Below are 15,432 nucleotides of genomic sequence, written 5' to 3'. Positions count from 1 at the left end.
CCATTCTCTTGTCCCCTACCCTTTAGCTCTTGCTGAACATTGAGAAGATCTCCTCTCAGGTTGCTCTTCTCTAGGCTCAACAGCCCCAGGGCTCTCAGCCTTTCCTTCTCACAGAAATGCTCCCAGCCCCATCTTTGCATCCTCTATCCTCTCTGGTATGTTCCTCTCTCTTGAACTGGGAACTCAGAACTGGATACAGTACTCCAGGTGTGACCTCACTAGGGCAGAGTCGAGGGGGGCAAGAACCTCCTTTGACCTGCTGATCACATCACAGGGATGCAGAATTCCTTTTACAGCTCTTCATGCCAGGCAGGGAACTGTCAGTGGGTCTGTGAATAAAGTGCTATCAGAGCCAGCACAGGTGGGCTGAGCTCCCTGTCACTCCATGTGGCCTTAGTGCCCAGGTGAGCTGGCCAAGCTGTGGTGGTTGTCTACATGTCAGTAACTGAATTTGTCCTCCCCAGGTCGGTAAACGTCTCACCAGCAAGGCTCAGGATGCCCTTGAAGGAGTGGTTCTCAGTGTGAGTACTCTGCTTTGCTGCCTTGCTCTGTGAAGGAGAGATGGCTTTGGAATCTAAACAAGAAGGCTGTTTCCTCCCACCTCAAAAGCTGCAATTCCAGGATTTCTGGAGGCACAGCACCCTTGGGGCCCTGAGACCACAAACAGTCTCCTGTGCTCGGTGCTGACCTTTATTCCTCTGTGCAAAGCAGCTGGAAATCTTGGTTCAGTTCTTTCCCTGCTGCAGATTTTCTCTGTAGTCAGCATGTTAATTCACAGAGCTCCACTTGCCTCATCTCATCTGTGAAGGATTACTGAACCTAGATCTGCTTGAAGGCCAAAAAAAAAACCCCAAGCAAGTGTTTCATTTGCCCATCTTGGAATGCTGCTCAACTTGCTAATTAGGGCTGCTTCTGTGCATTTGCTTCTCAATTGGATTCCTGGGTGTCAGGCACATATTAAATGCTCTGTGAAGTTGCTGAGAGAAAAATGTTCCTGCAGGAATTCCCTCAGTATCTCTGCAAGTGCCATAATAAATAAGAACATGAATGTTTATGGCTTCCATGGGAAGGAGCAGTACTGCAGAGTTGGTTGAGGTTTGACATATCCCTCCCAGGGCGTCTGAGAGGAAGGGAAACCCTCAGGTGTTAGCACTTCCTACAGCAGTTGCTGCACTGCTTCCTCCACTCCTCCTATCTCTTGGCCATGAGTTGTAGCCAAGTGGACAGAACTTGGAGTAACTCCTGGCATAGAAGTGACAATGACCCTGAAGTACTTAGCAGCTGAAGGTAAAGCTTAAGACTTGAGGAGTGCTGCTTGCTGGTGCTGCTCTGTGGTGCTTTCTGCTCCTTACCTTTAACCCTTTCCTTGCAGCCACAGCTAGAGGCACGTGTGAGAGACATTGCCATAGCAACAAGGAATACAAAAAAGAACAAAAGCCTCTACAGGAATATCCTCATGTATGGCCCCCCTGGCACTGGGAAGACACTCTTTGCCAAGGTAAAACCCTGCCAGGATCCTGCCAACCTGCAGGTCCTGGGCTGCTTGGGAAACTTCAGGCTCCAAGCACCCTCCCCAGCCTGAAACCTGTTGCTGTTGTGTTGCATGAACCTCAGCTTCCTGTCTCTGCTGGGAAGGGAGGAAAAGGCATCCAGGCGGCTTGGATGAGGCTCTTAGTGCCATGGTTTAGTTGATGAGATGGTGTTGGGTGATAGGTTGGACTGGATGATCTCAAAGGTCTTTTCCATCCTGCTTGATGCTGTATTCTGTGAAACTCTGAAGTCAGGGCAGTCACTTGGATTCCAGTGCTCAGGGTAGGCAGGGGACCCCTTCCACCTGGGAAAGGCACTTGGCATTGGGACTTGAGACACCACAGCAGCAGCCTGCTGTCCCATTTCCACCTCTGCTGATTTTTATACCCTTGTCTAAGCAGGGTCTCACTAATCCCAGAGCAGACCTAGGGATGGCTTCACTCTGCAGCTGTTGCCAAGGTGACCTTTGCATGGCTTTGGGTCAGGATCTGGTATTCTTTTTTTGCCTTGCTCTGAAGGGCTGCTCCACTAGCTCTGAGGTTTCATATACTTGTTTAACAGGGGTGGATTTGATCACAGGATGTTCAGGTTGGAAGGGACCTCCAGAGATCATTGAGTCAAATTCTCCTGCCAGAGCAGGACCACAGAATCTAGTGCAACTCACACAGGAATGCATCCAGATGGGGCTTGGAAGTCTCCAAAGGAGGAGACTCTACAACTTCTCTGGGCAGCCTGCTTCAGTGCTCTGTGACCCTCACAGTGAAGAAGCTCCTCCTCATGCTGAGGTGGAACCTCCTGTGCTGGACCCAGGGTGCAAGTGAGCAGAGCCTCTCCCCTGCCTCTTGACCCCCAGCCCTCAGATATTGAGCATGTATTAAATCCCCTCTCTCCCCTGATGTGCTGATGCAAGTAGCATATTCTTTCTGTGAAGCCCACATCCCAGTAGCTCTTTGTCTGCCCTGATAAGATGCCACTGAGTTTGGGAGAGAGGGACAGGTCCTGGCCACAGCAACAGCAGCATAAGAAGGGAGAAGTGACTAAAGCCATGAAGCAGCTCAAGGAGTGCTCTCATCTCACAGAGGAGGCTTCTTGAGTCACCTGCAAGGCAGCATGCTGACAGGACCGAGCTGCTTTCATCTTCCTCCTTATTTGCTGTGGTCTAGCAGTAAAAGCAAGTCCTTAACTCAGTGTTGTTTCCCTTCAGAAACTGGCTGTGCACTCGGGCATGGACTATGCCATCATGACCGGTGGTGATGTTGCCCCCATGGGGCGGGAAGGAGTCACTGCCATGCACAAACTCTTTGACTGGGCAAACACCAGCAGGAGAGGGTGAGTAGAGAGGTTCCTCCCAATCCTCACTTTGGGTTCTTGCTCAGTAAAACTCATTGCAGCAAAGCAGTTCAGAGCCCTGGTTTCTGGTGGCTGCTCAGCGAGGCTCTTGCACAGGTGAGGGAGCTCTGCCCAGGTCCAACACCTACAGCTTTCAGAATGTTAGGGGTTGGAAGGGACCTTGAAAGATCATCTAGTCTAACACCCCTGCCAGGGCAGGATCACCTAGGGCAGGTCACACAGGAGCACATCCAGAGAAGGAGACTCAACAACCTCTCTGGGCAGCCTGCTCCAGGATTCTTGCTGGTTAGTAATATTTCAGACTGAGAGCATTTCACTGCTCCCTTCAGGCCCTCTTGTCTACTTCAGGTTTTCCATCCATGATTTCACAGATTGAGGCCCCTTACTGCAAAGCTCCAACCCCCTGCAGCCAGCAGGGACACCTCCAGCTAGAGCAGGCTGCCCAGGGGATACATCAAGTCTGATCTTGAAAGTCTCCAGGGATGGGACCTCAACCACATCCCTGGGCAACCTGTTCCAGTATTTCCCTGCTGTCACTGTGAAGAGCTTCCTCCTGATGTCCAGCCTAAATCCACCCTGCTCCAGTCTCAAACCATTTCACCAAGCAGCTGCAGAGAGTTTGCCCACTTGAAGGCTGGGACACATTGCTTAGAGACTGATGAGTTCTCTGTCAGTAGTGAGGAGAATTAGCACAAATGGAAGTGCAACTAAGGTGTTCACACTCTCTGGCTATTGTGTTCCCTGTTGCAATTGCTCAGATTTTAGCCTTTGATAATGTTTGGATCCAGCTTCTTGCTTCCTTTTGAGTCTCAAGAAATAAGAGAGGGAGAGGGAGAGCTGCTAAAGGCACTGAGGTAGGTGTAAAAGTCTCAGGCAGCTGTGCTTTTTCAGCCACCCTTCAAAAGCACTGAGGCTGCATCTTGCCTCCTTGATCCTGCCAGAGAATGTAGTTAATTTCTTCATGCTGGATAATGGATTTTTGCAGTCCAGAGGGTAGCTAAGAAGTGGCTTTTCCAGACAGGGTATTAGAATTCAATAGAGAACTTAGAGTGGGTGTCAGGTTGGGTTTTCCCTTCTGTTTTGATCTCAGGGCTGCTGTAAATGTGGCTAACTGGTGATGTATGTGTTCTCTGATTGCTTGAGATGGACATTATCTTGCAGTGTCTGTTTCAATCCTTGCTGTATTCCTCATCTAAATGTTTCCATTTCCCTGTTAAAGGAACAAAGAAAGAAAATGCAGGGTAAATGTCCTAAGGTTTTAAACCTCTTTAAGCTTCTGCTATCCTGAGGAGCCATAGAAGGAAAGGTTTAAGAGTTTAAGCTTAGAGAATGTGAGCTTAGATAAAGAGGTTGGAAGAGACAGGAGGACACTCCGTTGGGTGAAGACTGCTGGATTCCTCCTCTAGAGAATTCTCTTTCACAGCACTGCCTGAGGCTGAATTCATTCTGTGTCCTGATGCAAACTTCACAGATTGATGGAATGGTTTAGATTGGAAGGGACCTCAAGGATCAGCCAGTTCCAACCCCCCTGCCACAGGCAAGGACATCTTCCACTACAGCAGGCTGCTCAAGGCCTCCTCCAACCTGGATGGGTGCACTTCTGTGCATTTGAACTTCATGCAGCCACCTAGCCATGGTCAGGGGTTACATGGGACCATACCTATCAATGCACCAGCATTGATAGAACAGAATTAACCAGGTTGGAAAAGACCTTTGAGATCATCAGGTCCAACCTATCACCCAACACCATCTGATCAACTAAACCATGGCACTGAGTGCCTCATCCAGGCTCTTCCTAAGGGATGGGGACTCCACCACCTCCCTGAGCAGCACATCCCAATGGCCAGTCTCTCTTTCTGGGAAGAACTTCTTCCTAACATCCAGCCTAAACCTCCCCTGAAGTACTGAGGCAGGTTTTAATCTGGCCCTGCAGCCCTGTTGGCTGTTAGCTGAAAGGGACAGAGAACACTCACCTGCAGAGCCTGCAGCTGAGGACCAGCTCAGAAAAGCTGCAACTGAAGGGGGGGAAAAACCCAAAACTCTTAACAGGCCCTGAAATCCCACAGAAGAAAAGTGGTTTTCAAGCTAGGCAAGGAGGGTAATACAAGCTGGCACAGCTTTATGAGCAGCTTGGTGCTGTTATTGATAAACCCCTTTAGAAGCTGTGTCTCTTGGGACGAGCACTACCCTGGGGCTAGAAGCGAATTTGGTTTGGTGAATTATTCATTGGCCTTTATTAATTCACTTCTCCACAGGTAGTAGAACCATTGTATTGTTGCTGGTGTGGTGTGGAAAGGGGGGAAAAAAAACCCCAAACCCACAGAACAACAAAGCAGGTGGCAGGGGAGGACTCTGGTTTGAGGCTTTTCTGCCTGATGAAAGGAAGGGAACCGGCAGGAAGATGCCAGCCCCGTCAAGATTTCTTCTGTCTTTGTGTACCTGCCTTGTGCCCTTGCACATACTCCCTTCAGATTAGATGAACATTTCCTCCTAAGACTCTCACAGGAGGCCATGTTAAAGTAAAACCCCTCACAGGGGCGTGGGGAGCAGGTTTAGAGTTAAAAGATCTGCTTCAGCTTGGCAGAGGCCCAGCAGCACTGCTCCGTCCAAGCCCACTGCCAAGCCGTGCCCGTGAGAACTCTCAGCCAGCTTGAAAAAGCTGCATGGGGCTGCCCTGGGATTGCTTCTCTTCAGTCTGCCTCTGAACAGCAGGAAACAAAACCCCAGGGGCCTGGAGTCGGCTTCATGGCCTGAGGTGCCTTTGAGCTTCAACACCTCTTGCTTAACTCCTGGGATGGGCCGGTGGAGAAGTCGCTTGGTTGGGAAATTGTTGCCTCGAGAAAGGGATTTGCTTTGTGCAGTCCTTTGGGCTTGCAGCTGGTCACAGGGGTGCCTGAGAGTGGGACAGGAGAATCCTTGAGCTGCTTGAGCCTCACTTACCTGTCTCCTGTTACTGTGTAGTGCTTTCCTTTTGCAGCCTCCTGCTGTTTGTGGATGAAGCAGACGCCTTCCTGCGGAAGAGGGCCACAGTAAGTGCTCTCGCCGTGCCCCTCAGCTATGCATGCTGCAGAGAGAGTCAGGCAGAAGCCTTCCTGTTTCACCTCATCAGCTGGCTTCCACAGGCAAAAGATTAAAGCTGGCAGGTGCCTTACTGCTCACCTAATGAGGTGATGCAGAGCCAAGAAATTGGCATCTTGCAGCTGAATGGAAAGAGCATCTCAGGCCTGGCTTGAGAATTGCTCCCCCCAAAAGGTGGGTGGCAACCTTTCTGGAGGCAAGGGCTGAAAGGAAGACTCTTCCCACTGCACAGCTGGTACCCTGCAGGGCTTGGGTTTTGTCCCAAGAGATCTCTGCCTTGTCCCTGCCTTGACAGAGCTGCACAAGCATCTTCCCCTGCACAAATGATTTGTGTTTTCTAAGTCAGCCACCACCTTGTGCACTGAGCCTGGACCTGCTACCTCAACCCCAGCAGTCCATTTAAAGAGCTTTCCTTAGAAGATTACTTCTGAATGTGCAAGTGAATGCTTTGCTGTGGCTTATTTCTCCTCTAAATAGCTTCCTGGCCTTCCCAGCTAAAATAGTGCTCAGCAGGGAGAGCCACCTGAGCCAGTGCTTAGAGCCTTGGCTTGGAAATCAAGAGAATCACTGAATAACTGTCTGCTGGAAGCTTTAATTCCTAACCTGGATATATAAATTGATTCCTTTTTTCCCCCCAAGGTGTTACAGTGCTTTAGATTGTGCTGCAATGCAAATGCTTGGCAGCAGCAGAACTCTTTGTCAATAACTCTGCTTAGAGCTGTGGCCTCTCTTGGGTCCCTAAGCAGCTGATCTTCCTTTTGGGTTTCATCTTTGCAGGAGAAGATCAGTGAAGATCTCAGAGCAACTTTAAATGCATTCCTGCACAGAACAGGGCAGCACAGCAACAAGTAAGTATCCAGGTTCAGCCCTTACAGCAGTTGATACTTCCCTGAGTTGGGGGGCAGGGAAGCTGTAAAGGTTCTGCAGATGAGAGCTGGCCATGTGTGGTCAGTGCCAGAGCTGCACTGGGTGTCCTCTTTGCAGCTGGTGTGTTGAATGTGTGGCTTGCTCTTCCTTTGATCTTTTCTCTAGACCTGGAAATTGGACCCCAGCAGGGCTGTAGGCAGGGTTAAGGAAGGCTCTTGTACAAAGAGGGTTTGTGTGGCCCATGCTGGTGCAGGAGGGATCTTGAAGTGCCTTGCAGGCAGTGTATGTGGTGGTGAGCAGTCCCTCTTCATGTGTCACCCATGCAGTGTGTGGCTCCCTTCCATCCCTGGTTCAGGGAGCAGTTTCCCTCCAGTGCTGCTGCCTGAACATCTTCACTGTCTGGATGAGTCCATTCTCTTTCCTGACAAGTTCCTGCTGTGACTGCCAGGCCCTGAGAATCAGTAGCACCAAGGAGACTGCAGGGCTGTTTCCAGCTGGGTGTTTCATGCTCTCCTCCCAAATGCTTCAGCTGGTGCTTGTGTGAGCTGCTTGCTGCTCCTCTCCAGTGCTTTGGGGGCCTCTTGCCATGCTCTCTGTGTGCCTGCACTGGGGGTAGGGTTGAAACTGGAGCAAATGAATTGACATCTGACCCCCATTCCTTTTGCATGAGCTGTGGGCAGCATTGCCCACAAATGAGGGGAGCCCTGAGCTGTTTCCTTTGTGGCTGCTAAAAGGTTTACTGAAACCAGGGCCTGGCCTGCCAGATGTGGGCATCCCACTGCCAATTTCATGCTCACATTGTCACCTCCCTGTTCACTTCCTGCAGAGCACTACCAGCAGCCATCTCCTGGCTGTCATCATAAAGAGAGGTGACCTTTCCTCAACCTCTTCCCAATAATCTTTGATTTGATTTGGGGGGTGTGAACTCTGCTTAGTAGTTCAGCTTCTCCTTTTCCAAAGAAATGGAGTCAAGAAGAGAAGTTGTAGGTGAGGAGGTGAGCTGCTCAGTGGTGCACTGCTCCAGGCTGTGGTGAAACACCTTGTTAGAGTAGCATCAGGACATGAAGCAAATGCTCTAGGAGGTGGTTACTATTTCAGCTTTTTGTGCTGTCCTTGGGGTCTCCTGATTCTGTTAAAACCAATGCAGCTCTGATAGTTCACAGCAGCCCAGAATGGCTTAGCTTGGAAGGGACCTCAGAGATCATCTCCTCCAACCTCCCTGCCATGGCCAGGGACACCTCTCAGCTAGACTCAGCTGAGTCCAGCCTGGCCTTCAACACCCCCAGGGAGGAGGCATCCACAACCTCCCTGGGCAGCCTGTTGCAGAGCCTCACCACCCTTGTACTGAAGAATTTCTTCCTCAGCTCCAGTCTAACCCTGCTCTCCCTCAGCTTCAAACCATTTCCCCCTTGTGCTGTCTCTAGACACCCTCAGGAACAGTCCCTCTGCAGCCTTCCTGTAGGATCCCTTCAAGTACTGGAAGGCAGCTTTAAGATCCTTCTGGAGGCTTCTCCAGGCTGGGCTCCCTCAGCCTGTCCTCATTGCAGAGGTGTTGCAGCCCTTGGATCATCTTTGTGGCCTCCTCTGGCCTCACTCCCAGCAGCTCTGTGTCCTTCTGATGCTGGGGACACCAGAACTGGAGGCAGGATTGGAAGTGGGGTCTGAGCAGAGTCCAGGGGCAGAATCCCTTCTCTTGCCCTGCTGCCCACACTCCTCTGGCTGCAGCCTTGCTTGTAAGCTGCTTCTCTGTAGCCTTCTCTCTCAGTGGCATCTTTGCCTTTCCAAAACAAGTAGTTCACTGCAAAGCAAGGTGTTGAGCCTGCAAGAACCTTGCAGCATCCTTTGTTGCCTTGTTGGGAGGCTAGCAAATGAGTGCTGCAATGATGTATGGAAGTGCTCTGTGCGTGCTGAGCTGAGCCTAATTGTTATTAAGGGCTGCTGGACTCCCTGTTTGCAAGAAGAAACACAAGAAATCTATTTTTGGCACCACACAAATGTTCTGCAGGACACAGAGCAAATGGTGCTCAAGACAGAAATGCAGTTTGCCAAGGTGAAAACTAGGTAGCACAGACTGCAGTGGGTTGGAAGGGACCCTCAAGAGTCACCTTGTCCAGCCCCCCTGCACTCAGCAGGACATCTCCAGCTAGAGCAGGCCAGGCCCAGGGCCACATCCAGCCTGACCTTGAATGCCTCTAAGGACAGAGCCTCAACCACATCCCTGGGCAGCTTGTTCCAGTGTTTCACCACCCTCATGGTGAATAACTCCCTCCTAATAGAATCACAGAATCAATCAGGTTGGAAAAGACCTCAGAGATCATCAAGTCCAACCTATCACCCAAGACCTCCTGACAACTAAACCATGGCTCCAAGTGCCTCATCCAATCCTGTTTTGAGCACCTCCAGGGATGGGGACTCCACCACCTCCCTGGGCAGCACATTCCAGTGGCCAATTATTCTTTCTATGAAGAACTTTCTCCTCACCTCCAGCCTAAACCTCCCCTGACACAGCTTGAGACTGTGTCCTCTTGTTCTGGTGCTGCTTGCCTGGGAGAAGAGACCAACCCAAACCTGGCTCCAACCTCCCTTCAGGTAGTTGTAGAGAGAACTCCCTGAAGGGAGGTTGTAGCCAGGTGGGGGTTGGTCTCTTCTCCCAGGCACCCAGCAATGCCCAAAGAACTTCTTCCTGGTGTCCATGAAGAGGAAGGTCAATGCTTCCTGCTCCAATCAGACCATCCTGAGCTCCTGGGTGATCTCTAGAAATGCCTTCTGCCCTCTGCCTGCAAAGATAATGAAGATGCCTGAGTGGAACTTCAGGACTTTCACAGCATGTCTGCTTTAGCTGCAGCTAATTCCCTCCTTTCCCTCTCTTTCCAGGCTTGTGATGTCTAATTGCTGTGGATCTAGCAAAGTTGTGGCTTTGCCCTGCAAGGCAGTGCCTGGCAGGCGGGGTAAGGGGACAGCTCTTGCCTCTGCTGTTACATTGCCTTAGCAGAGCTCTGGGCATGCTTGCTTGGTGCTGGTGGGTGCTGTGCCTCCACTCCAAACAGCTGGGCTGTCAGTTTTTCTCAGCTGCTGTATTCAGCCCTGATTTAACTGTGAGCCATTCTAGGAGACTGAACATGTCCTTGTGATTCATGCACTGCTTTTTACTGCTCAGCAGCCTGATTGCTGCTTTGGGCAAAAAGGAATCTTCCATCCATGAATGGGAGTTCACTTGAATAAGTCTAATAGTGCATGTAAATCCAGCTGCTTTGGTGAGACCCTGAGGAGTGCTGTTGCTTCACCAGTGAACTGTCACCAGTGTAGTTAAGTGCTGTGAATTGCTGGCTTGAACTCCCCAGAGACCTCTGTGCAGCTTCTGCTGGAGAGCCAGCATCTCTTCCTCACTTCCACCCTTTGCACAACAGAAATGAGCACAGCCTGAGTTGCACCTCAAGCCTTTGTCCCATCCATGCTTCTGCAGGGGCTTGGGGAAGTCCTTGCTGGTAGAAAAGGAGCAAGCTTCCTGCCTGTGTGGCTCTGGAGTTGGCAAAGCTGTCATCAGAATTGACAGGAAAGAACACAGCCCCCTGTAGATTAAGATTTCAATAGGCTGCAGGAAAGTCAATATCCCCCTGGCTGTGGTTAAAAGCCCATTTCAAATGGCAATGCACTGTTAAGCTGGTAACATCAATTAAAGCATTAAATTGGGGTGGGGTGGGGAGGGAGCATCATTACTGAGCAAAAGGAAGGGCTGCTGGCTTCCAGCTGCTGCAGGAGAGAGAGGGAGCAGGACCTGGAAGCTGGCTCACCTGCAAGGCAGAGCAAAGCTTGGGCAAGCAAAGCAGCTCTGGTTTCTGGTAGCCATTGTCAGAGTCCTCTCCTTCTGCACACATCAGGCTTGGTAGCAGATGTGTTGTCAGGCTTGCTTGAAGGAGACCAGTCAGCTGTTAGCAGCTGCTGAAGAATGATCCTCCAATGCACAGTCCCAGCCTCTTATTCTGGCCAGGGTGAGTCCATTCACAGAAGTGTTTTGGTTGGAAAAGACCTCCAAGATCCCTGAGTCCAAGCATTCTCCAGCTCTGCCCAGGCTGGTGCTAAACCACATCCCTCAGCACCACAGCTTTGCCTCTGAGACACCTCCAGGAACTAGAGGGAGTTCGACCACCTCCCTGGGAAGCCTGGTCCAGTGTTTGAGAACCCTTTCAGGGAAGAAGTGAGTTCTACTATCCAGCCTAAACCTCCTCTGGGGCAACTTGGGGCCATTTCCTCTTGTCCTCTCTCTTGTTAATTGGGAGAAGAGAAGCTCTGCAGCTTGAGCTGGCTGAGGTGTCAGTAATGGGCTTGCCTTCCAGTTTGGCAGCAGTTCATACCTTTAGAGCACACTGAGACAGCCTCTCATGATTCTAGGTTGCTCTGCAGGGCCTGAAGCCCTTTCCCAACCTGGGGTTTAACCTGGAGGTTTGTGTGTGCCAGAGGAGATCTCTCCATGTCACCCAGTCCTGTTGTGGACAGGTCTGGGAGGTTCTACTCTTCCCTAAAGGTTTGTGATGTGCCTGACTTGAAGGAGACTGTGGCTCAATTTAGGATGGACATTGAGACACTTGAACATGTCCAGAGAAGGGCAATGAGGAGAGGTCTGGAGCACAGCCCTGGGAGGAGAGGCTGAGGGAGCTGGGGTTGCTTAGCCTGGAGAGGAGGAGGCTCAGGGGAGACCTTCTTGCTCTCTCCAACTCCCTGAAGGAAGGTTGGAGCCAGGAGGGGGTTGATCTCCTCTCCCAGGCAAGCAGCACCAGAACAAGAGGACACAGTCTCAAGCTGTGCCAGGGGAGGTTTAGGCTGGAGGTGAGGAGAAAGTTCTTCATAGAAAGAATAATTGGCCTTTGGGATGTGCTGCCCAGGGCGGTGGTGGAGTCCCCATCCCTGGAGGTGTTCCAGAGGGGATTGGATGTGGCACTTGGAGCCATGGTTTAGTTTGTCAGGAGGTGTTGTGTGATAGGTTGGGCTTGATGATCTCTGAGGTCTTTTCCAACATTATTGATCCTATGATTCTAGGAAGTGATCAGTTGGGCTTCTATGGCTAGGACAGGCTGGGGGAAGCTGCCAGAGGGAGGCTGAGAGCTGAGCTGTAACCAAGCAGCCTCTCCAGCGTGTGGCTTGAAACGCTGTCACAAGGCAGCTCAGAGATCTGTTCAGAGTGACCATGGCAGCTCCCAATATCCAGACTGGTGCCTTGATATTTTAATTCTGTTTTTTTGAGGGGTTTTCAGGCTTTTCTTGTTCTCCTCCTGCCAGGTTTATGCTTGTTCTAGCAAGCAACCAGCCCGAGCAGTTCGACTGGGCCATCAACGACCGCATAGATGAGATGGTGAACTTCGACCTGCCCCAGCTGGAGGAAAGAGAGAGGCTTGTGAGGATGTATTTTGACAGGCATGTCTTGAAGCCAGCCACAGAGGGCAAACAGTGAGTATCCCTGCAGAGCTCTCCCTCCCTCCCTGGAGGGTTCTCTTCCTTTGGTTGGTTTTTCTTTGCCTCCTCTTCCATCCCGCTGTCGATCAGCCCAGGTCAGAGTGGGAGAGGTGCCTCCTGCAGGCCTGCCACAGGTGAGAGCCAGCCTGGGATTTCATGCTATGGTTTGCTGTGCCCTTGAAAATCTAGGAGAACAGTTCTCTCATGGGCTTGGGTTGGAAGGCATCTTAAAGCTCATCCAGTTCCAACCCTGCTGCCATGGGCAGGGACACCTCCCACCAGCCCAGGTTGCTCAAGGCCTCATCCAGCCCTGGCCTGGAACACCTCCAGGCATCCACAGCCTCCCTGGGCAATCTGTTCCAGTGTCTCCCCACCCTCACTGGAAAGAATTTCTCCCTGATCTCCAGGCAATATCTGCCCTGCTCAAGGCAGTGCCACAAGCAGGAGCACTGTTGGAACTCCTCATATCCAAGCAGTTATCTTTGCTTGGCTTAACACAGAATGAACCAGCTTGGAAAAGACCTTTGAGGTCATCAAGTCCGACCTCTCACCCAACAGCATCAAACAACCAACCTCATCCTGTCTTTTTTTAAACCCTGCCAGGGATGGTGACTCCACCACCTCCCTGGGCAGCACATCCCAGTGGCCAATCTCTCTTGCTGTGAGGAAATTCTTCCTGGCATCAGCCTAAAGAGAGAGAGCAGCCAGAGCAGGTGGCCTGTTTGCTTGTGTGCTGTGCAGTCCTTGGTCTGGGTCCAGGCTCACACAAGTTTCTCTGTGCCACAGAGTGGGGCTCTCTGGGCCCAGGAGAACAACTTCTCTGCTCAGGCTGAAATCTTTCTGCAGAGATGGCTCCAGTCTGATCTTTTGATTCCATTCTAAGTGCTGCTCTCCACAAAGCCTGCCTCTGCCTCCTGTGATGTCAATGCATCCTTGTTCTCCTGCTCTGCAGGCGTTTGAAGCTGGCCCAGTTTGACTATGGGAAGAAGTGCTCAGAGATTGCCAGGCTGACAGAGGGCATGTCTGGGCGAGAGATCTCCCAGCTGGCTGTGGCATGGCAGGTAAGCAGGCCTTCTAGACTGCCCTTCTTGCTTCCTCCTACCTTTCTGGATGGCTTGAATGGTTGATGGTGGAGTCTCAGCTCTTGCCTCACTTGCAGTAGTTTGGTGATGGTATAGAATGCTGCTCCAGCTCTGGGGGAGGTGGCAGGCTGTCACCAGCATTCCTCAGCTCGGAAACAGGGCCTGGGGTTTAGCATGGCTCCTGGGACATCCATTCTTGTGGCCTTCTGGTTTTGAAACTCCAGGTAGAGACATGTGGGGGTTGGCTTAAACTGAGTGGCAGATGTGAGAGAGAAGCCAGAGCTCTGATTGTCACAGAGCTTGGACTAGGTGAGGAAGGGAAGCCAGACCTCTGATTGTCACAGAGCTTGGACTAGGTGAGGGAGGGAAGCCAGACCTCTGATTGTCACAGAGCTTGGACTAGGTGAGGGACAGAAGCCAGACCTCTGATTGTCACAGAGCTTGGACTAGGTGAGGGAGGGAAGCCAGACCTCTGATTGTCACAGAGCTTGGACTAGGTGAGGGAGGGAAGCCAGACCTCTGACTGTCACAGAGCTTGGACTAGGTGAGGGAGGGAAGCCAGACCTCTGACTGTCACAGAGCTTGGACTAGGTGAGGGATGGAAGCCAGACCTCTGACTGTCACAGAGCTTGGACTAGGTGAGGAAGGGAAGCCAGACCTCTGATTGTCACAGAGCTTGGACTAGGTGAGGAAGGGAAGCCAGACCTCTGATTGTCACAGAGCTTGGACTAGGTGAGGAAGGGAAGCCAGACCTCTGATTGTCACAGAGCTTGGACTATTGTCTTGGACTAGATGGACCTTTGGAGGTCCCTTCCAGCCCATTCTGTGATGCTGATTTCTCTTTCTTTAGAAGAGAGCTGCCTCACCTGTCTGTGGGCAAGGCTTTGCTGCCAGGCATTTCCTGCAATAGAAATGCTGATAAATGATTCTTTTGCTTTCCATCAGCTTTGCTTTCTGTCATCCCTTACCTCCTAACCTGTCATTGCTCCCCAGAAATGGCCTCAGCTTTTAGCATTTATCCTTTTAAGTGATCTTGAAGGGAGGGAAATGTGGGGAGTGCCTCATTCCTTAGTGTGTTTACCCTCATCACTTTTAAAATGGACCTCCTAGCACCAGGGCTGTTAACAAGGTGCTAGGACAAACTGCAGCAGGATGCTGTGTTCACCTCATCAAATAGCCAAAGGGCTTTAAAACCCAAAAAGGATTCCGGAGGGAGTGGGCAAAAACAAAAAGGAGAGGAGTGATTTTGGTGTAGAAGCTGCAGGAAGCTTCATCTGGATCAAAATCCCAAGTTGTTGGTGCTGTGGGACAAGGGGACTTGATATTTCATCCCTGGTTGATGGAGAGAGGAAGTGTGATGTGTCATGGGCCAGTGTTAAAATAGCACAGGCTGTTTGCAGCTGGTGGCTGGGCACGTGGGCTGCTCTCCTCAGGAGATGGCTGGGTGCAGTTAGTCCAGAGGTGGCTTCCTGAGGGCATCTGAAAGGGGAAGGATTGCTCTGCTGAGCACTGCCCAGTGGTGGCTTTGAGGGCATCTGAAAGGGTAAGAATTGCTCTGCTGAGCACTGCCCAGTGGTGGCTTTGAGGGCATCTGAAAGGGGAAGGATTGCTCTGCTGAGCACTGCCCAGTGGTGGCTTTGAGGGCATCTGAAAGGGGAAGGATTGCTCTGCTGAGCACTGCCCAGTGGTGGCTGTCTGAGGGCATCTGAAAGGGGAAGGATTGCTCTGTGGAGCACTGCCCAGTGATGGCTTTGAGGGCATCTGAAAGGGGAAGGATTGCCCTGCTGAGCACTGCCCAGTGGTGGCTTCCTGAGGGCATCTGAAAGGGGAAGGATTGCTCTGCTGAGCACTGCCCAGTGGTGGCTTCCTGAGGGCATCTGAAAGGGGAAGGATTGCTCTGTGGAGCACTGCCCAGTGGTGGCTTTGAGGGCATCTGAAAGGGGAAGGATTGCTCTGTGGAGCACTGCCCTGGGAGCTGCCTGCCAGAGCTTGGTGCTCCCCAGGGTTCTTAGTCACTGGGCCAAGGAATTTGGAGCTGGAGCTGACTGGAGCTTGAGGAGAGCTCCACACAAGGCTG

The 15,432-nt window shown here is 51.5% G+C and overlaps 1 protein-coding gene across 1 annotated transcript in view; it reads left to right on the top strand.

The window, feature by feature from the left end:
* LOC137451092 (ATPase family AAA domain-containing protein 3) overlaps positions 1–15,432 on the top strand; it is a 31,653-nt gene that overhangs the window by 10,680 nt on the left and 5,541 nt on the right. The window contains exons 9-15 of the mRNA XM_068158260.1: positions 465–521; positions 1,373–1,498; positions 2,735–2,859; positions 5,858–5,909; positions 6,736–6,806; positions 12,100–12,267; positions 13,226–13,334. Coding sequence (XP_068014361.1) covers positions 465–521; positions 1,373–1,498; positions 2,735–2,859; positions 5,858–5,909; positions 6,736–6,806; positions 12,100–12,267; positions 13,226–13,334 — 708 coding nt within the window. The remainder of the gene's footprint in view (positions 1–464; positions 522–1,372; positions 1,499–2,734; positions 2,860–5,857; positions 5,910–6,735; positions 6,807–12,099; positions 12,268–13,225; positions 13,335–15,432) is intronic.

Source organism: Melanerpes formicivorus, unplaced genomic scaffold (assembly GCF_026170545.1).
Source record: "Melanerpes formicivorus ecotype bairdi unplaced genomic scaffold, bMelFor1.0.p_v2 SCAF_39, whole genome shotgun sequence".
Taxonomy (NCBI): Eukaryota; Metazoa; Chordata; class Aves; order Piciformes; family Picidae; genus Melanerpes; species Melanerpes formicivorus.
The sequence above is the reverse complement of the archived record's forward strand: the minus strand, read 5'-3'. Positions and strand labels throughout refer to the sequence as shown.